The sequence below is a fragment of the Ochotona princeps genome, chromosome 30 (assembly GCF_030435755.1).
Source record: "Ochotona princeps isolate mOchPri1 chromosome 30, mOchPri1.hap1, whole genome shotgun sequence".
Taxonomy (NCBI): domain Eukaryota; kingdom Metazoa; phylum Chordata; class Mammalia; order Lagomorpha; family Ochotonidae; genus Ochotona; species Ochotona princeps.
Window position 1 is genome coordinate 1,322,149 of NC_080861.1, and position 21,671 is coordinate 1,343,819.

A 21,671-nucleotide genomic window follows, 5' to 3' on the forward strand; every position below is an offset into this window, starting at 1 on the left:
CAAAAACAAATGTGAATTAGTAAATGGAGTGTACTTAAATTACTTTCATGAAGCTGCAGACTGGCTGATGACTGCTTCTTGGTAAGCCTGCAGTGTTAATTCTATATATGCCCCTTTCTGGGCTTCTGTTTTTGCGAAGACCTGTGCAAATAAATAAATAAAAAGTTAGAAAGCATTAGGGCACATAGTATTTATAGTTTCCAATGTCAAGCAGCATTTCTGTAACAGCCAAGAATGCCAGGTTTAAAAGGTTTTCTAACAGCACGGCTAGAAAAAAATCATGACGCTGTTGCTCCTGCTAGGTCTGTGTGGCTCGCCACAGGACCAGGACCTGGGCACGTCTCTCACTGTCTCTCAGTCCCGCAGCTGGCTTGTCACAGGACCAGGACCTGGGGCACGTCTCACCGAACCGCCAGGCGGGACAGGAGCCAGGTCCTCTGTGTCCTGTCCCAATCACTGGAGGAGATGAGCGTACACACCACTTGTGCCCTGCCTTTCTGGGAAACCGTGCTGAGGCCTGCTCCTTTCCCAAGGGGACTGGCCACGCTGAAGGACGGCTCTTCTGAGGGACGGGCTGTTCACCTGGTGACCTCACCAGGGTTCCAGAGAACAAGTGGGCTGAATCGATCCAGACCCCAGCTCACCTGCTACCCTACCGCCTCTAGTTACACTGCGCTCAAACCTGCTTAGTCACCACTAACTATAACCCAGCTCACCACCACAGAGCAGGGCCCTTACCTTGATTAAACCGACTCCCTCAGCCGCCTGCGCGTGCGCCTCCCGGGCCGAGCGGCCATCAGCATGCACCATGTGATACAGCCGCACCAAGCTCACAGCATCGTCGACTCTGAGAGAGAGGGAGCCCCGGCATTAGCTCTGCACTCCTCTGAAAGTGGGTGTGGATCTGACTGAATTACAGTTCAGGTTCTTCACCCTGAGATGGGGAGGGCACTCAGGCAGATGGCCTCAGGCAGGCCTCCCAGCAGCTCCAAGTCCGGCACCATTTCAGGGGCTCCCGGTCAGCCTGTCCCAGGCACTGGCAGTGCCACACAGCTCTGTCCCACACAAGCAGCAGACGGCTTAGTGGGTAAATGGCCAGGATCCAGACCACCTGGCTACTACAGCAAAACATGAACAGGCCAACATCCCAATAAAGCAGATTTGTAATTGTGTACATCGGAAAGTTTTCATCAGCAATCTGTCCATCATTCATATCACAGCTACTTACGATATAGCCATAATAAGGATTCAATTACGGCTCACGCAGACACTTTCAGAAAAGCCTGGGTCACTGACGTTAGAACTTGTGCGGCCTTCCCTAAGCACACCTGTTCCCAGTCAACCTCTCCCTCTCGTTTGCTGGACAAAGTGCTCCGAGGCTCTGCAGTGCAGGTGCTGGCGGGTGAAGGCAGACACCCCAGCCTTCCCTGCTTCTCCGTGACCGAGCCGGGCAGAACAGACCCTGACCCTAAAGGCGCTTCTGGCAAAGCTCTGTTCTGAGGGGCGCAGGGAGCCAGAAGCTCACGGCTGGGGCTGCTCCTCGGCAGAGCCTAAGCTGCCAGCTGCTCTGCTCCTGCTGCGGCTTCACACGGCATGCCAGGGAAGGCAGTGTAGACGGCCGTGCGCCTGCACCCCTGCTGCCATGTCCAAGGCCGCTCGGCTTCTGCCTGGCCCGGACCTGGCTGCTGCGGCCATCTGGCCATCTGGGCCAGCACATGCAAATGATCTGCTTTTCAAAGACACAAATCTTTTTTCAATATTACAAATCCGTTGTTTTTCCCTAACAAAATCCAGTAAGTATAGCAACAAAGTATCTCCCCCAAATAAAGAATGAGAATAATTCCTTTTAGAGCTAAGGTAAGTGGCCCCGCAAAAAGCTTAACTGGGTTTTTGTTAGAATCACACTAGGACTTCATTAAGACCATGTTAAAATACAGTGCCTGGGCCTCACAGAAAAATTGGAAATGAGCAATAAATTCACATTTACAAAAAGATTTTCAAAGGAACTGAATACCATAGCACCGTGGATTTGAGTCTGAAATCACTGCAGAGCCCCGGTTCTGACCTGGGCTCCCTGGTGCGCTGGGGCGCCCTCCACTGTCCAGCCAGAACTCTGCAGGCAGCTCTGTGCCCGGAATCCTCACAGAACATTAGCCCAAGTACTCAGACCTCTCCCAACAGGCAAGGACTGCTCCGGGCAGAGCTGGCACAGAAACATGGGTCACACTGCAAGGTCCACACGAGGACACCTCAGCAGTGGTCCTTGTTACAGCACAGAATCATCCAGAAACTTTCCCAGGAGAAAAGTCATGGTTGGCAGCCCTGCCCGTGCCCCTAAAGGCAGCTCTGTTCCGCCAGGGGGAGGCGGGCTAGCCCAGAGACGGCCACCAGGGGGTCTGTCTGCGACAGGGCCGTCTGCTAATCCCCCTGTGGGTGCAGATCCAGTGACAGGCATGGGACCCTCAGGCCACAGGTGCAAAGGGAGACTTGGGGCGCCCACAGGGCTTTGTGTGGGAGCTTTCGTACTGCAGCCTTGCTGTGGGTATCATTTTACCTTTTCTAAACCAAAACAATGTTCTCTAATCACACAACAACCACTACAGGCAACTCAGATCTACTGCAGACCTCCACAACAGAGTGAGTTATCACGGTAAAGTCAACAGGGACTGTGGTTTCCCAGTGCATATAAAACTACGCTTTAGTAAGTTTATAGCACATTATCTCTCAAGAAGTGCCAGGCCTTGCTGAAAGCAGGGGGCATGAGCCTTGGAACTGAAGCACAGTGAGCTGCAGGGGCCCGAGCTGAGCTGGAGACCTGGGGCACAGTGCTGCCTGCTACACACAGCACATGCTGTCCCAGCTCTTCACCAAACTCCATGAGCCTCAAAAATATTGAAAAAGCAACGAACAGGAAGAAAAAAAGAAATAAAAACCCAAAGTATTTGCTTAAGTTCAATGGTGGCTTTTACTGAGAACTGTCTCTACCAGGAGGCAGCCCGCCCGGTCTCTCTCCTTTGTTCACTATTTAAGCATTCTGATATCTAAGGTTCAGCGGCAGCCCTGGCAAACCCAGGACAGGCCAATACTCAGGGACAAAAAGGACAAACCCCAGAGAAGAGGAGCTGGCGGAGTGGTACCCAGGGTGAAGCCATCACCTACAATCCAGCACTCCCTGTGACACTGTGTAGCGCGAGCTGTTCCGCTTCTAATCCAGCTCTCCCCACTGCACCTGGGGAAGCAGCTGGGCCCACGCAGGAGACTGCACAAAGCTCCTGCCTTCAGCCTGGCCACCCTGCCTACTGTGGCCATTCGAGAAACGTATGTGTCTCCTTGACCTTGCTTCCCTGTGATGCTGCCTTTTGATAAATAAAATCTGGGAGAAAAAAAAAAAAACACACTGGGAAACTGGTCATGCCAGAGGAATGAGACATGAACAGGCAACTGAAAGCTCCAAGGAATCACTGCGGAAAAGAGGAGAGCCTGAACACAGACCTCACCATCCGAGCAAGAACGTCCGTTCGCTGTCACAGCATACTTACAAATCTCTCTGGATCTGGTCAACCAGCAGACCATCGATCGCTTTCTCATTTACAAGATACCACGCCATCCCCCCGAAGTGCCTTGTGGAGCGTAGGAGGTCGTACTTCCCGTGCCTCTCTACGTCTGCGTAGGTCTGCCGGTGAACCTAGCCACGAGATGCGGAATGAGCACGTGAGCAGTGGCGGGGACGCCCTCGTATGTGTGTTGCCCAAGAACGTGCAAAAACCCAGCCCTGGTCCCAGCCGCACCCACTCTCCCCAACTAGCAGGTCTGGTGTAGGTCGTCCCTGCACAGCCCACCGTGGACAGACGGCTCCATTAAGGCGAGCTGTCCTACTGATAGCAAATGACAGCCTTGACTGCAGAAGGGTGGCAGCCTGCAGCAAGTCAAAACAGCCCTAGGCTGACTGCCAGGAGCCAGGGACGACTTCTTAAAATACCCGTCAGAAATACGCCCCCATTTCTGGGTCACGAGAGGAGAAGAGAAACCAGGCCTTTTTCTCTGCCTGCCCTCTGCCCCAGCCCGTCAGCGCCCTCCATCAGCCCCCTCAGAGGCCTCGGGGGCATCTGAGAGGATGTGTTCCCATCAACTTTTCCAGCTTCATCCTCCACCACCGCGCACACTAGTGCACACACAAGCAGGGTCACTCATTTCTCGAGTGTTCTGTCATCTCTTGCCTGCTCACACAGCTCGCCCACTCGCCCACCTCCACCTGCCACTCCATGCTTTGCCCTCTAGAGCCCTGCTTAAGATCTGCCGAGGGGGGCCTGGCGGCGTGGCCTAGCGGCTAAAGTCCTCGCCTTGAAAGCCCTGGGATCCCATATGGGCACCGGTTCTAATCCCGGCAGCTTCACTTCCCATCCAGCTCCCTGCTTGTTGCCTGGGAAAGCAGTGGAGGATGGCCCAAAGCCTTGGGACCCTGCACCCGCATGGGAGATCGGAAAGAGGCTCCTGGCTCCCAGCTTCAGATCGGAGCAGCACCGGCCGTTGTGGCTCACTTGGGGAGTGAATCATCGGATGAAAGATCTTCCTCCCTGTCTTACCTCCTCTCTGTATATATGCCTTTGCAATACAAATAAAATAAATCTTAAAAAAAAAAAAAGACCTGCCGAGGATCTTTCTAGGAGCACTTTGTAACCCTCCGTTCACATGACAGCTGGCCGGTGCTGACCTGCCCGACCCCTCAGCCTCCTCCCCACAGTGCTCTGGATGGCAGTCATGGCATCATCGAGCTGGGCTGCCTTGGGAATACTTCACACCCACAAGATCCTAGGAGCTCAGATGTACTTCCCCTTGGCAAATCTCAGTCCTAACAGAAGTGGTTTCATTGTCAAGTTCGCATTCTAGTCCCCACCACTCCGTGGGCAGGCGGCTTTGGTTCCTTCTCTCTCCAAGCTTCAGTTCCCGGAACTTTCCGGGTGACCCTAAGGACACAGCAGCCGTGCACTTGGCAGATCCCCTTCCCTGGCCTCCCTGTCAGAGCTTACACCCTCCGAGCTCACTGCACTAAGCCAGCAATGTCAACTCCTGCAGGAGCCTGTGTGGCAGCGGAACACGCACTCACCTTGATGTACTCCCTGGAGTCGGGCTCAAACTGCGCCACACACAGGTTGAGGACATCAGCGTGCCGGTCCTGGCTGTACATGTTCTGAACCACACAGAGAGACGCAATGAGACGGGACACACTCTGAGCTGAGAACCCACCTGCCACTACCCAATGCCACCTGCCACACAGAGGCCCCATCTTGTGTCCAAGCACAAGCTTGTCACTCCTGGATTCAAATCCCAGTTAAGCCAGTTACAAGAAAGAAGCCAGGGCCCGGTGCGGTACCCTACTGGCTAAAGCCCTCGCCTCGCATACGCCAGGATCCCATGTGGGTGCCAGCTCTTATCCCGGCTACTCCACTTCCCTTCCGGTTCCCTGCTTATGGCCTGCGAATGGAGCACAGGGGCCTCGGGACCCTATGCCCATGTGGGAGACCTGGAGCAGTCTCCTGGCTTTGGATCAGCTCAGCTCCGGCTGCTGCGGCCACTCAGGGAGTGAGTCAACAGATGGAGGATCTTCCTGTATGTCTGACTTGCCAATAAAAATAGAAAAAAAAAAAAAAGAACCCAAAAGACATTATCATTAGCAATGTCTCCCTATGTCTGTGCAGCAGTGCCAGAGCCAATGGTCTCTACAGAAGGGATCACACTACCTTAAGGTTTTCTTCCTTGAAGATCACTGGAGGCAGAACTCTACGACCTTCTTTTGGGAAATAAATTTGTATCATCCGGTCCCGTTCTTCCCAAGAGGCTTTGCGTAGTCTGCCACTGGGTTCTCTGACAACAATAAAACGTTGCTGAAATAGAAAAGAGTCAAACATGAGCCCATGATGACTTATTCTGAGCTCCTATGTCCCATCATGACCAGTAAGCAATAATCTGTAATCAGGCCTAGTACGATGGCTATATTGGTTAGTCCTTCTCCTGCAAGCGCTGGTATCCCGTCCGGGCACCAGCTCTTGTGCCGGCTGCCCCGCTTCCCACCCAGCTCCCTGCCTGCGGCCTGGGAAAGCAGTCGAGGACGGCCCAAAGCCTCAGGACGCTGCACCTGCGCGGGAGACCCGGAACAAGCTCCTGGCTCCTGGCTCCGGATCGGCTCAGCTCCAGACACTGAGGCCATTTGGAGAGTGAACCAGCAGATGGGAGATCTGTCTCTCCTTCCTGTAAATCTGCTTTCTAATAAAAATAAGTAAATCTTGAAAAAAACCTGTAATCAACAATATAAAATCCTACTAGGAACCTCAAAGACTTTGTGAGGTCTGCTACTTCACTAATCACTGTGCAATCAGAAATCTAAAGTGAAATTGAGCAACAATAGGTGATACTAAGGACGTCCAGACATAAAATGTTTCAATTAAATGCTCCTGTGGGATTTATGAACTCTCCGGATTGTTTCCCTTCCTCATAGCCAAGTCCTAAAAATTTTACTATTTTATGAAATACGTTTAAAGTCTTTTGAGATGAAAGAACAAACCCAGGGAGCAATCCAAGAAGGCTGAATAGGGGAGAGCCACATGACCCAAGCTGCTCTGGGAAATGGAAAGGACAGACGAATTCGGTTGCCAGAAGTCTGACAGAAATTCTGAGAGAAGACAACGGAAACTGGAAATGCCGAAGGACCAGAGGACAGAGCTTAGCAACACAGTTTGCAGTCAGCCAGCCAACAGCCAGTCAGGGCAGGGCAGCCGGCAGCCAGCAGCCAGCCAACAGCCAGTCAGGGCAGGGCAGCCAGCAGCCAGCCAGCCAGTCAGGGCAGCGCAGCCAGCGGCCAGCCAGCCAGCCAGGGCAGCCAGCAGCCAGCCAGGGCAGCCAGCAGCCAGCCAGCCAGCCAACAGCCAGTCAGGGCAGGGCAGCCAGCAGCCAGCCAGCCAGGGCAGCCAGCAGCCAGCCAGCCAGCCAGGGCAGCCAGTAGCCAGGACAGCCCTGATGGCAGAGGGAGGATCACGAGGGAGCCAGACGCCTGCGGGACTACGCGACTCAGGGCGAGCTGGTGAAGCTGCAGCATACAGAATCAACACACAAAAGTAGCTTTGATTTGCAATTCCATGGCTCACAAGAATTGTAAGATCAGTCCCATTTACAACAGCTGAAAAAAAAATTAAGTCTTTGGAATAAATTTAGCCAAGAATATGAGGGATCTCTACAATGAAAAATACAAAATGTTAAAGAAATACAAAATTCCAAAACAGAAAAACCTGCCATGTTCACAGATTGGTAGAATCAAGATCATCAAAATGCCCACATCACCAGAAGCAGCATACAGAGTCAATGCAACCCCAACCAAAATACCCTCAGCACCCTTCTCAGAGCTAGAAAAAAAATGATGCTCCAATTCATTCAGAAACACAAGAGATCCCCAGGTAAGCTTAAACAGCACATCGAAGCCGGGGCATCACAGCAACAAACTGCAAGGTGTACTCCAGGGCAGTGGTGATCCAAACAGCCGCACAACTCATCCGGGAACAGAACAAACGGAGTAAACCCAAGTACCCTCAGACAACTGCAGAGAACCCAACGTCCAGCCAGGAAGAGCGAGCGACCTCAACAATGCTGCTGGGACGACTGGATGTCTGAGTGGAGAAACACAAACATCCCTGCCTCACATCCTATATAAAACGAAACCTAGGTGGCTCAAGGTTCTAGAACTCGACCTGACACCACCAAGTTACTAGAGGGAAATACCAGTGACATGCTACAAGACACATATTCAGACAAAAGCCTCCGTTGAGACCCCAGAGCAGGTGCTCAAAGCCAAAGGAAACAAATGAAAGTACATCAAGATAAAAGGCTTCTATACTGCAAAGAAAAGTGTGAGCAAAGTGTTTGTACACTGTGTAACTCACAGGAGATTAATGTCCAAGATCTATAAAGAGCTCAAGAAACACAACAGTGGGAGCTGCAGCCTAGTTGAAGCTGCCACTGCTCTTTATGCAAGGGCCGAGCATGTGCTGGGCAGCACCAGGCTGGACTGCAACACCCATGGGTTCCAGTGGAAGTCGGGGCTGAAGACAGAACCAACCCAGCAATTGCAACCACCAGCTGATCAGGGCAATGGACTGTAGCGGGCCCTGTGCTTGCTAGTACATACAAGAATCTGGACTGGGAACACCTCAGACAAAGTTTCTTTTGAGATCCCCCAATCAAAATGCCAGACTCAGAACCCTACCAAGAAAAGACAGAAGACAGAATAAATCAATCAACCACTTCAGCTATATGTTGGCAGCTATACTGGGCAAATGGAGACTCTATGATGGACTATGTCAATCAGTGGATTCTTCAACGACCTCATCGTGCTTGGAGTGGCGAGATTGGCAGCAATTCATAACTGGTGAACTATCAAAACCACTTGAGCAAGACCCTCAGAGCATGCCCCACATCCGGGACCTGGGGTGGGTGGGAGACTGGGTGGGGCTTCTCCCTTAAAATCCCCCTTTACCTCAGATAATGAAGGAAACAATCAATATGGAAATGATAGTCTTACCCACTTTCCTATAGCCCTTGAACCTTTTTACCCTACTTAACTATGTAAAGATTGTCAAAAATACAATAATAATAAAAAAGAAAAATAAGTAAATAATAAAATAAAAAATAAAAAATAAATAAATAAAAAATAAAAGAAACACAACAACAAAACAAATAATCCAGTTAAGAAATGGGCTCAACTGGCTATTCCCCCCACCTCCAAGTGGCCTGGGAAAGCAGCCGAGGACGGCCGAAAGCCTTGGGACCCTGCGCCTGCATGGGAGACCTGCAGGAAGTTTCTGGCTCCTGGCTTTGGATCGGCGCAGCACCGGCCATTGTAGCCATTTGGGGAGTGAATCAGTGGATGGAATATCTTGCTCTGTCTCTCCTCTGTTTATCTGACTTTCCAATAAAAATGAATAAATCTTAAAAAAAAAAAAAGAAAAGAAAGTAACCCACATGAATAAGACCGAAAGCCTGGGCTTTCCGTTCACAGCCTTTGCCTACATTCAGAGGGAGTACCAGGCAGTAGGCCACTTTCTTCTCTTTCCTACTTGCTATGAGCTAATAGCCAGTGTTAAGCCTGTAACTGAAGTGAAATCAAAATAATCCACAAAATTAGGGACAAAAGAAGCAAGCAAGGAGGGTGGGAAAGGCAGGCGGGCGGCACGGGAAGTCATCACCACACTCCTGATCTGCGCCACGAAATCCACGGGATCTGTTCACGGTGCAGAAAGGACAGGCCCCGCCCTGGGAGCTGGGCACCTCTGGGCGCTCTTACCGCCACAGACACTAACTAGTCCACCTCACTGGGCCAGCTGCCACAGCCTGGGCCACAGAGCCACAGCTTTCGACCCCACCTGCGAGCCCCACATGTGACCGGGTGTCACATTGCCGACACGTTCACTCTCCTGTAAGTGCAGCAAGACGGAACGCCGGGGTGGCCAGAGTGACACACACGGAGCTCTGCACTCTGCTGACAGATGACACACGCCTGTTTCACTGTCAATCAGATGACACCGACTCTCAACTTCGGTGTACAGACATGTGTACCAAGCTCAAACCCTGTCTTCTCATGGTCATGAAAGATCAATTAGTAGGAGCTGGCTGGCCCTTCTCCCAAACCCAGCATTCCACTGTGTCCCCCCTGCTGTGTTACCGTGGGGGTGGGTTTCTGTCTGTGTCCCCCTGCTGTGCTACTGTGGGGTGGGTTTCTGCCTGTGTGCCCCCTGCTGTGTTACCGTGGGGGTGGGTTTCTGCCTGTGTCCCCCTGCTGTTACTGTGGGGTGGGTTTCTGCCTGTGTCACCCCTACCGTGTTATTGTGGGGGTAAGTTGTCTCGAGTCACAATCCACAGCGAACTGACAACGATGACATTAAGACTTGCCTATTCCTCATCGTCTGACACTGCATCTTCTAGAAAGGTCTCAAGCAGCTTCAGACACGGGCACGCCACTAGATCCCTGCAGTCCATCACCATCAGAGGCCATTCTGTCAGCTATCAACTCACCCGGTGGGGCAGGCTGTAGGATATATCAGTAAACACGTATTTGGCTGTTTCTGTTCCTTCCAAGATCTGGTCCTCAGCTAGGACATCATTGATCGGCACTCGCTCTTCTAGAACCGGAGGCATTTTTAATCGCACTTTCGCCGCCTCAACTGCTTGTCTCATAGCCTAATGAAATAAAAGATATTTGTCAGCTGGGCACCACTGTCACTGCATTCTGTAGAACACAAAGCATTGAGTAACTTGCCAGGATGCTGCGGCAAGCCAGCAGCAAGGCCCCCGTCCCTCCTTGGCGACCACCCTGCTTCACGCCTCGCTGTGGCCAGCGGCAAGGCCCCCGTCCCTCCTTGGCAACCACCCTGCTTCACGCCTCGCTGTGACCAGCGGCACTGAGACAGCCAAGGGGGGCATTCTAATACTGGTGTTCAACTCACACAGGCCTCAGTGTCTGCGGCTGCAGGAGGCCACGGATCCTGCAGTTTGAGGCCGTGCTACAGGATCTCATAACCCTGCAAAGCTTCAGCCCAAGACACTCCCAGCGCGAGTACCTCTAGAAAGGAGACTTGTGCAGGGAAGCAAAAGGAAAAATGCCCAGGCTGGGCACAAGATGGAGACCCGGAGTCCACACCTGGCCCTATATCCCAGCCCACTCACTGAGCCACACTCCCGGCTCCTCTGGCTGCCCACACCTGACCCCATGCCCCAGCCCACACATTCAGCCACGATCCTGGCTCCTCTGGCTGCCCACGCCTGGCCCATGCCCCAGCCCACTCACTGAGCCATGCTCCCAGCTCCTCAGGCTGCCCACACCTGACCCTATATCCCAGCCCACTCACTGAGCCATGCTTCTACCTCCTGTGGCTGCCCACGCCTGGCCCCATGCCCCAGCCCACATATTCAGCCATGCTCCTGGCTCCTCTGGCTGCCCCCACCTGGCCCATGCCCCAGCCCACTCACTGAGCCACACTCCCAGCTCCTCTGGCTGCCTCTCTTTCAGGGGTATGTGTGGAAGAGTGGCTCTAAGTCTCCTTAGCAAAGGTACTGTAGCGACCTTCCCACATACAGACCTCCTCCAGTTGTGCCTGGGTCATTAACTTATACGTTGGTGGTTTCAGTTCTTGTATAGCTGGCTTAAAAGTTTTCTCCAAGTCCAAGCCAGTCATCTTAACGAGTATGCGCTGGACTTCCTCATCCATAAATGTGGGTTTCTTGATCACTGAGCTACCATGTTCTGTGAAAATGGATTTCAGTATTTAAGAAGCTAGCACAACTGGCAAGCAAGTAAGACCTCCAAGCAGAAGAGTCAACACAAAACGCCATTCGAGGCATGTCTGCCCTGGCGCTGCACTTGGCAAGTCCTTTCATTCCTTCCACTTCATTTAAAACTTACTGTAAGGACACAGGCCCAGGTTCTGCCCGCAACTGTACTAGGGGAAGAAGCAATTCACACCATGACGGCAGCAGCTGCTGCCAGCTAGAGTGTCTCCAACGAGCCAGACACAGCACACATTCTAAGAATGCTTTCAGCAACCACAAAACAGGTACCAATACCCAGCTTCACAGCCGCTGCAGCTGCTCAGAGGACTGGCCAGACACACAGCCAGGTCTGGAGGCTAGACCATCTCCAACAGTACTCCTCAGTGCAACGCTGCAGAAGCCTGAGGGGCTGGCTCAGGGGAAGCAGAGAAGAAACAGCAGGTCATAGGCAGCTTTCACCTGCCTCAACCGGCCGCAGAAACAAAGCGGAAGAAACTCCAGGCTGAGGGGTTGCAGCCAGCAGAGGCCCGGCTCACCAGAGATGACAGGGAAGGGGCCACGTGGGGCAGCACAGGAGCCTCAAATCTCGGCTCTGCTTCACTCAGCTTGCCTGATTTCTATCTCTGTCTCCTTTAGAGGAGACGACAGAGAGCAGCATGAGTCCCCACGCACCCCTCTCTGCTGGCCCAGGAACGCTGGCGCCCTCAGGCCCCTGGACTGGGTGTCTCCTCCCCTGGTGGCCACATCCCCACATCTCCTGCCGTGCAGCGGGGGGACAGGAAAGCTTGCGTGCCCAGTGACTCAGTGGCCAGCTCGCGTGTGCCCATCAGAGCCCAGCCTCCTGCTGCCGCGCGCCGGGGAGGCGCAGGTGAGGGCTCAGGCGGGCGACGGAGACTCAGCCCGGCGCAGCCCCAGCCACGACGGGGAGCTGGGAATGAGCCGGTGGATGGGAGGCCTATGTGTCCTCCCCTGACGGCCCACACCTGCCAAACCTCTGCCATCGTGGTAGGAGCGGGGTCACCGCCGCGCAGCCGGCCTCGTCCCTTCTCCCGCGCGTCCTCTCGGCGCGGCCCACGGGCCCGCGACGGCCCTCCCCGGGGGAGGCAGGGCAGCACCGTGGGCTGCAGGAGGGAACGAGCAAGCGGAGGGGGCGACCGGGCCTGCCGCCCCCCGAGGAAGCCGAGGCTCGGCGCGCGCTCACGGGGAGCAGCAGCAGGCTCCGCGGCCCCGCGCTCCGACTTACCCGGCCCGAGGCTGAGCAGGCGGCGTGGCAGTCCCGGTTCCAGGGGCCGGGACGGCGGCTGCAGCAGGCCACCCTGCCGGGGCTGCGCTCGGGCCCTGAGGGAGGCCCGCTTCGGGCCGCGCCGACACAGCGCAAGGGTCCAGAGCGACGCCGGAGCCCTGACGCTCGCCATGTTCACCTGCGGCCCAGAGCGCCGGAAGCGGCCCCAGAGCGCCGGAAAAGCGCTAAAGAGCGCCGGAAGCGGCTCCAGAGCCTTCCGGGCAGGCGCAGTGTGCTGCGTTCTGGGAAATGTAGTTTAGTTGGCCGCGGAGTCGCCCGCCATTATGTAACCAACTTCCTTGTTCTCCCAGGCTCTTTTCTATCGCTGGGTTTAAATCCAAATACCTCTTCAACTTCGCGTTCAAACTCTCGTCAACAATTCCTTCATGAGCCTTTCCAGTTTGCGATCATTTCACTCGTGGATCCGCGTGATTTTTCACCCCAGGGATTCTACATATTTTATCGTTATATTGTAACAGCCTTGAACCTCCGTGCGCGCAGCAAACGTTGAGTGAATGATTAAATAGTTCTGTTGCCTTGCCAATGGCCCTGATGTGCAGCTCCGAGCCTGGGGAGCAGATACCCCAAGGCGTGGCAGCAGGTCCTTAACGCTCCTGGGCAGTAGCTGGGCAGGCTCACCTGCTAGCTCCGCCGCTGCCACGCCCCGGACCAGGAGCTCATTCTCTGGGAGAGGAAGGCCAGGGCCTGGGCTTGGTGCTGCTCCAGCTCCGACAGTGCCCTGTGCTTCCCAGCACTGCCTCTCCCACCCGCGGATAGCCCGTGATGCCTGCAGGTGTTTCTGGGCCACGGTTTTTCTCTTGAGAGCCAAGGATTTCCTTGCAAGAGAAAGAGGGTACGGGGAGTGGGGTAGAAGGGAGGGGAGGAGGGGCAGGGAAAGGACAGGAGGGTCGTGGTGGTGTTTTTAAATTAACACTTCCCTAGACACAGCTGACTGGGTGAAACAATACAGTTAACAGGAGTGAACCCCAAGGGCTGCTGTAGCAAATCATAACCAATTTTATGGTTTAAAAGCACAGAAATGGGCCCAGTGCGGTAGCCCAGTGGCTAAAGTCCTCGGGAACCCATATGGGCACCACTTCCCATTCAGCAACCTGCTTGCACACGCTGGGATCCCATGTGGGCATCTGTCCATGTCCTGGTTGCTCCACTTCCCATTCAGCTGCAGTTTCTGTATCAGGTAGCACCCACAGGTTCCAAGGATGAGAAAGTCATAATCCTTGGGGAAAGGGGAGTGAGGCAGGCACTTGCCCACCTTCCTTAGCTGACCAAACGCCAAGTATATTTTTTCCCAATAATTCCAACTGCATACATATGTATGGATTTAAAAAAAATTGCACCAAAATAAACTTACCTTTAATTCCATTGATCCATGGACTTTATACTGTATCATTTTAGTGAAAAGAAAAGCTTGAGTGAATAACAATTTAGTGAGAGTACAGGTGGAAGCAGACTTTTTTTCTCTTTCCCAGCAATAGGCTCACTCGTGGGTTAGCAGGGAAAGCCAGTGTTCAAGAAAAGCAGGGACACGGAGCTGACTCCCAGAAGCCCCGCTGGGACCCCAGACGCGAGGGAAAGGGAGACAGGCTCCTGTGTTGCCCTCAGCTGCTGCACTGATGAGGAGTAGCCTTCCTCCTGGGCTCATTCCATGGCCTTGAACATATCCCTGTGCTCGGGGAGCCAGCACCCCACGTGCACAGTCAGCATGCTGGCAGGTTTATCCTGCAGACCTGAAGGAAGGTACTGCCAGGAGCGAGCGCCCGCTGTTCCACAAAAGGCACCGCGGTGACAGGGAGGAGCCAGAGGGCAAGAATGGCTTCCTGTTTATGAAAGTATCATGAGTGACGTCTCAGCCCACAGGCAGTGGTTCCCCAGGGTTGGTGTTCTTTCCCTAAGCTTTTAGATTCAAGGTGGTCTCATGCCAAAGAAGAAATTCCACACGGACAGTGAGAGCAGGCAAAGCAGAAGCCTTATTGAAAGCAGGGAGTCTCTGGGTGTAGCAGTCGGAGTGGACTCCAAGCAGGGATTTGTCGAAGTAACTTGTAAGTGAGGATTTTCATCACACAAGGAGGGCGCGGTGGGCAAGAAGAGCATGTTGTTGTCTGATTGGGTCTTTTAAAGGATGGAAACTGTCCAATTGGCAGCCCAGGACGCGTCGGGGGTGCTTCACCTTCGACTGGTCTGTGAGAGAAGCGGGTAATAACTGTCCAGGGAGGCGGGAGTTCAAATCATTGTGCTGTCAGTGAGCACAATGAGTCAGTGGCTCTGCTGATCCCTGGGGTCAGGGCTTATCTCTGACAGAAACCCAGGGTCCACGCATCCTGCACGAGGAGGCGAGGTGCTGCCGGCCGCAGTCCTGGGGATTTGCCAGCGTCTTCTTCCCCCTCTCGTAACTGCCTGCTTTCAGTGGGGAGTGCAGCTATAAGTCAGGGAGAGGGAAGAAGAAAGGCCAGGCCCAAGGGAGAATGGGACAGTCTGGGACACTGAGAACCCCTGAAGTCTGCAGTAACACCCCCAACCTCCACGTGGTCTTCCACACTGTGCCCTTCGCCGGGTCCTCCTCTGCCAGCTTCCCGTCTTGATGCAGAGTCCCCCATGCCCATCGCCCACAAGTCCCCACAGAGACGCGTGTTCCTGCTGCGGGTCTCTAGGTATGGGTCAGCAGCGGGGGAAAGAGTGAAGACTCTATGGCGAGAAGAGACAGGATGGCAGGAGACTGCCGAGGAAGCACCACGTGTGCATTGGTAAGCCAAGGGGTGGGCAGCTGATGTGAAGTGACTTCTGCATCGGAAGGCAAGAAGCTGAAATGGCTCGAGTGTGGGTGAGTTGGGAATCTGAGGCCCCTCCTGCCTCCTTTCCCTGAGGAGCAGAAAGTAGCGTCTGGCTGAGAAGCTGCAGGGCTGTGCTGGAGGCCACAGGCCTGAGGCAGACACGCAGCCCACCACCACCTGCTGGCACAGTGGGTGGCCTTTTAGGAGAGCGAGGGCATGTGGCTGGCAGCACACTCTCCTGAAGACATGCCTAGATGCCCACGCGAGGCCGTGCACAGGCAGGAAAGCCCTGACCTGTGATGGAGATGGTGGCACCTGTGACCTACACTACCCCCTCTCGGCCACTCAGAGCACTGCCTTCGCAGGCCATGGTGGCCGTCAGTCCTGGCAAGTGACAGGCCTGACACGGGAATCAGCAGGGAGCTAGATGGGGAAGGAGCGTTGAAATGTCACCCCCCGCACTGTGACTCCGCCTGCCTACCTGTCAGTGTTGTTCACCTGGAAGGAGGACACACTATGACGGCCACGTGGAAGGAAAAATCTACACGGAGGTGCCGTAAACAACCCGCCCCCGCACTCCTTGCCGGAAAATCCCACACACATCCAGTCTGTATATTCATAGAGGGCACACCCCATCACATCACAGAGACGATGCCGTGGGACGGGGCTTGGCCTCAGCCTGGGCTTTAGGCCCACACTAACGTGCCCCTCCGTGGCTTTTTCCTACTCTGGCTCCCTCTCCCTGCAGTCGCTCCTGCTCTCACTGTGCGCTCTGTTTATGCTTCTGCTCTGAATTCCGACTTCTGCAGGGGCAAGAACATGGAAAAGCAGTGAGAACACCCCGGCCCCTGCTGGCCAGCACTCACGAGCATTCAATTTATTCATGCAGAGATGAGCCTAAACTCTGAGGTCCCTGGCAGCTGATAATTAGGAAAGCCCAGGTTCACGCATCTTCCACAGGGTAAAGAAAAACACGGAGTTTCCAGAACTTAGATGGCTTTCTGCATCAGGCTGACACCCGAAGGACGGGGAGGCCGGCCTGCTCCAGCAGGACATGGTGGGGGCGGAGGAGTCAGTTCCTCCAGCTCGAGTTATCAACTGATCTGTCTTCCACACAACACTGTTTCTTTTCTCCTGACAGCATCCAGTAACCCTCAACTGTCCCCTCAACTGGACGGTCCCTCAAAGCAGCAAGGGATCGCAGAGGCCAAGGTTGGATCAGCCTGAGATGACAGACGGACCCCTCCTTGCTTAGCGCAGGGAGTAAAGGCCGAAGGCCCCGGGCCTGGCCCCTGCCTGTCACCCCTGCTGCCCCCACTGACTCAAGCCCGAGCGAGTGCCCCTCGTCACCGCCGTCGGGGAAATGGCCTGTGATAGACGGCACTTGGCTCTCCACTCCAGCGCTGGCCGCTGTCAGGCTTGGTATGTGGGACAGTTTGTCTGAGGGATGTGCTGGCCTGGGTTGAAAGTAATTCCCATCGGCTCGGAACCGGGTGGTCTGTCAGGAGGTCGTTTTTCAGTCCAGTCGGGACTCGGGAAGTCCTTCAGACTGAGAGCTGGTGTTTCCAACGGTTAAAGGCCTGGCAGGGACTCAGCACCCTTAGGCCCATGGAAATCAACCCTCGGTGCCAGGCCACAATGCACCTGGGCAGATGGCTAAGATGAAAAAAAAAAAAACGGATCAGTAAATATCTGTGTCTTGAATCCCACAGTAGATAAATATTTAACTTTTGGATAAACTTTCAAAACTTTCTGTTAAAGTAGACATAAAGTACCATTTTACGTCTCAACTGTTAATGAGAATTTTTGGGCCCAACGTGATGGTCCAGTGACTAAATCCTTGCCTTGCATGCACCAGGATCTCAGATAGGCGCCGGTTCATGTCCCAGCTGCTCCACTTCCCATCCAACTCCCTGCTTGTGGCCTGGGAAAGCAGTCGAGGACGGCCCAAAGCCTTGGGACCCTGCACCCGCGTGGGAGACCCGGAAGCGGCTCCAAGCTCCTGGCTTTGAATCGGCGCAGCTCCAGCCATTGTGGCTACTTGGGAAGTGAATCAGCTGATGGAAGATCTTTCTCTCTCTCTCTTTCTGTCTATAAATCTGCCTTTGCAATAAAAAAAATAAATCTTTAAAAACTAACAGTAGCAGTTATGAGAATTTTGTTTTCTCATTCTCCACTAATGCTGACCTCACAGCCGGGACCACAGTGGGCACCCATGTGGGACGCTGACCTCACAGCCGGGACCACAGCGGGCACCCATGTGGGACGCTGACCTCACAGCCGGGACCACAGCGGGCACCCATGTGGGACGCTGACCTCACAGACCACGACCCCAGCGGGCACCCATGTGGGACGCTGACCTCACAGACCACGACCCCAGCGGGCACCCATGTGGGACGCTCACCTCACAGACCACGACCCCAGCGGGCACCCATGTGGGACGCTGACCTCACAGACCACGACCCCAGCGGGCACCCATGTGGGACGCTGACCTCACAGACCACGACCCCAGCGGGCACCCATGTGGGACGCTCACCTCACAGACCACGACCCCAGGGGGCACCCATGTGGGACGCTCACCTCACAGACCACGACCCCAGCGGGCACCCATGTGGGACGCTCACCTCACAGACCACGACCCCAGCGGGCACCCATGTGGGACGCTCACCTCACAGACCACGACCCCAGCGGGCACCCATGTGGGACGCTCACCTCACAGACCACGACCCCAGGGGGCACCCATGTGGGACGCTCACCTCACAGACCACGACCCCAGCGGGCACCCATGTGGGACGCTCACCTCACAGACCACGACCCCAGCGGGCACCCATGTGGGACGCTGACCTCACAGACCACGACCCCAGCGGGCACCCATGTGGGACGCTGACCTCACAGACCACGACCCCAGCGGGCACCCATGTGGGACGCTCACCTCACAGACCACGACCCCAGCGGGCACCCATGTGGGACGCTGACCTCACAGACCACGACCCCAGCGGGCACCCATGTGGGACGCTCACCTCACAGACCACGACCCCAGCGGGCACCCATGTGGGACGCTCACCTCACAGCCGGGACCGCAGCCCTACTTGCTACACCACAGCACTGATCCCATATATTTTAATTTTCACGCAAATTTCAAAAAACCTTTAATTCACTGTTACTACTTCTCTTTAAGTAATTTTGTGTATTTTTGTGTTGATAAAAGTCTATTGTCTTTTTTTAATCAATTAAAACTTCAGGACAGTATTCTCTGTACAACAAAGAAATTGTACAGGAAGTACTGAGTTTTGTCTCCGCTTTCCCCTCTGTCCTCACCCCTGGTGTTAATGTGGGGTGTTTGTTACGTCAGTGAGTGATCACTGATACCTTCCTGTCAGCGAATGGCAACAGGTCACATTAGAGTTCATTCTTTGCAGAGGTCTTCAATATGCAAATGATGTAGGCACCATATCAGAACCCGAAACATCCCCAGAGCCTCACTTCTTCATCGCATCCTTCCCTTGAGCTCCTGGAAGCCACCGTCCCGTCTTTGCTGGAATGTCCGCGCACGTACAGCCTTTTCCGGCCGACTTGGCTAAGACGGCTTAGTGCTCGGCTAACTGCTTCACCGTGACACCTCTTTGCATCCTGGCGGCTCCTTTCTTCCGATCAACGATCCCACTCCACTGCCGGGATGACCACGGCTGATTTACCCATCCCCCTACCGAAACACAGCTTAGCTAAGACTGTTCATGTCTATGTGTGAACACACATTTTTAATTAATTTGAGAGGGAGGGAGGGAGGGAGGGAGAGAGAGGAAATGAGAGGGAGAGAGAGCGGGAGGGAGAGAGAGAGGAGAGAGGCCAGCTAAAGCCATGCCACCTTGTCTAACCCGGCCTTGAGGAGCACACAGCGTCAGGCTGAGCTGCATTCATTAAGTGCGTCACCCAGCCCCGTGTAAGGGGAGGGGGCTTAGCGCCCACTTTAGGCAGGATGTGAATGTGGAGTCTGTGGCGTGCCAGGAGGAGACTCCAGCCTGGCTGAAGATAAGGGAGCTACGGGCATGGTGGGGATAGGGCCAGACATGGTCACTCAGTCTGATGGCACATGGTTTGGGGGCTCCTGACCCGGCTGCAGGAAGATCAGGGAAGCTGTATTATCAGGCAGAAGGCCTCCCTGGAGGAAGAGACTCTCCTTGTGGCAGGAGCGGAGGCACTTCTGGGGAAGAGGGGCCAGAGCTGGCTGTGCAGTGCGGTGACTTGGACCAAAGAGGTGCTGAGTGACACGCTGGCTTTGAACCCACATCTGCACGACAGGCGGGCTGGTGCGCCTGCGCAGAGCAGCCGCCGCTGGAGGAAGACAAGGACACTGGCGCTGGCTTCCAAGCTGGGAGTGGCCGTGGGGATCCACGGGCGAACCTCAGGTCTGAGACTCTCCTGTAAAACAGGCTCCGTTATCCCTATTCTGGGGGTGCTTCAGGGCGCAAGAGCATCTCGGAGTCGAGATCTACAACGCGAGAGCGGAGGACCAAGATGGTTTGCGGGGTGTAGTGGACACGGGGCAGCGGAGCCCAGGGACGCCGCTCCAGCTCGCCCGACAGCACGCGCAGGCTCCCGGCGCGACGCGAGGTGGCGCTGTGGGACCGCCGCGGGGCTGCCACCGGCTCCTCTCCTGCCCGCGGCTGAGCCTGGGGTGCCCGGCCGGTGGGTGTCCAGTGCGTGGCCTCTGTGCACGCAGCTCGGCCTGCCTTGTCCACCCGGTCTGCCAGGTTGGACGGGAGCTGGGCGCAGACAGAGTGTCACATAGTCCAAAGCCCACATCTGGGCACACAGCCCCCTGTCCAAAGCCAGTTCTCTTCAAGTACAGCTTGGAGAAGTGGCCTCGCTCGTCTCGTGGCACTTGGCCACCCCAAACCGTGGGCATGGCTTTGCCTGGGACTCTCATGGCAGGGCAGGGAAGTGGCAGGTGGCAGGGATCCCTTGGTTGTGGAGGGCAAGCTCAGTGCCCCCAAACCTTGGGTCAGAGGCTCCAGGGAGGCTCTCCCAGGCTCTTGGGTCAAGACCTCCCTAGAGAGGAGCCCCTGTGCTGGCCTCGGGGAGGTGCTCAGTTGGCAAAGCTCAGGGTACCTGGGAGAGGCAGAAGTCAAGAAAGAGAATACATGGGGATGCCTTGCCAGTGGCTGGCGTGGGCAGTGAATGTCAGAAGGGAGGGGCGTGGGCCCGGTGTGCGTCAGGAGGCGGGGTCAGGGTGAGGCTCCTGTGGGCACAGTGGTTGCCAGGTGCAGGCCCTGGGGCGGGCCAGTGGGGCAGGGAGAAAAGGACAGGGCCTAACTGTGGCCCTGTGCCGAATTTGAGCCCAGCACTATCCCATAGGGAGCTGGCTTTCCAGTGTGCCTCTAGCACGGGTGGGCCACTAGGAAGCCCCCTGAGGATGAGTGTGGGTGAGAGGAGAAGCCTCCTGTACCCCTGCACATCTTCCACCTCCTAAATGATCACCATGATCAGCGCTGGGCCAGGAAAAGACAAGGGCCAGGAGTCTGGAACTCCTTCAGAGCGCTCGTGCGGGAGGCGGGGGCCCAAGTACTTGGGCCATCTTCTGCTGCTTTCCCAGGTGTATGAGCAGAGAGCTGGATCAGAGCTGGAATAGCTGGGGACTTGAACCAGTGCCCATATGGTTGCCAACACTGCGGGCAGTGGCTTGACTCACTATGCCGCGGCAGCGGCTCCTCTGACTTCTGGCGGTGGCAAGCAGTGGGAGGCTGCAGCTGTCTCACCTTGCTAGGTGTCTAGAGGACTAGCTGGGCCCACAGAAGAGAGAATCCAGTGCCATTCCTGCACCTGCTGACACAGTGATAAAGAGCTTTGTCCCCTGGTGGGGGAGGGACGCAGAAAGCCAAGACCTAGATGCCTCCAAGCTCTGTCAAGCAGGGAGCTAAGCCCTGGGACCACTGGGACCCCAGCAGGGTGCACAGACACAGGCAGGGCAGAGGGGCGGGAGCTGCAGTGTGAGCTCTCCTCTGGTGCAGAGCCGTACCACCTGAGCGCCCTCCTCCATGGTGAAGGCAGGAGAAGCAGGCAGGGTCTGAGACAAGGGGATCCCGTGTGTTGGGTCCTGTCCCAGCAAGACTGATTTATGCCCTGGGACCCATGTGTCATGGCTTTTCTCCCCCACCCCTCCTCATGGCAACCTGGCAAGGCCTGAGACTCATGCCACCTGGACAGTGCCCTGGGGCTCTGTGCCTCAGTGTGCCCATATGCATATGGGCATAGCAGTGGACAAGGCGTGTGGTGGCGTGGCTGTGAGCCTT

General features: G+C 55.2%; 1 protein-coding gene across 1 annotated transcript; it reads right to left on the reverse strand.

Moving 5' to 3' along the window:
• Nucleotides 1-34: 34 nt before the first annotated feature.
• On the reverse strand, nt 35-12,749 carry MRPS22 (mitochondrial ribosomal protein S22). Its single transcript, XM_058657046.1, has 8 exons — nt 12,554-12,749; nt 11,121-11,284; nt 10,057-10,221; nt 5,739-5,882; nt 5,105-5,188; nt 3,540-3,685; nt 739-847; nt 35-141 (listed from the first exon to the last, which is right to left on the reverse strand). The coding sequence occupies exons 1-8, from the start codon at nt 12,723-12,725 to the stop codon at nt 46-48; spliced, it is 1,080 nt and encodes a 359-aa protein (XP_058513029.1). The 5' UTR covers nt 12,726-12,749; the 3' UTR covers nt 35-45.
• Nucleotides 12,750-21,671: the final 8,922 nt, after the last annotated feature.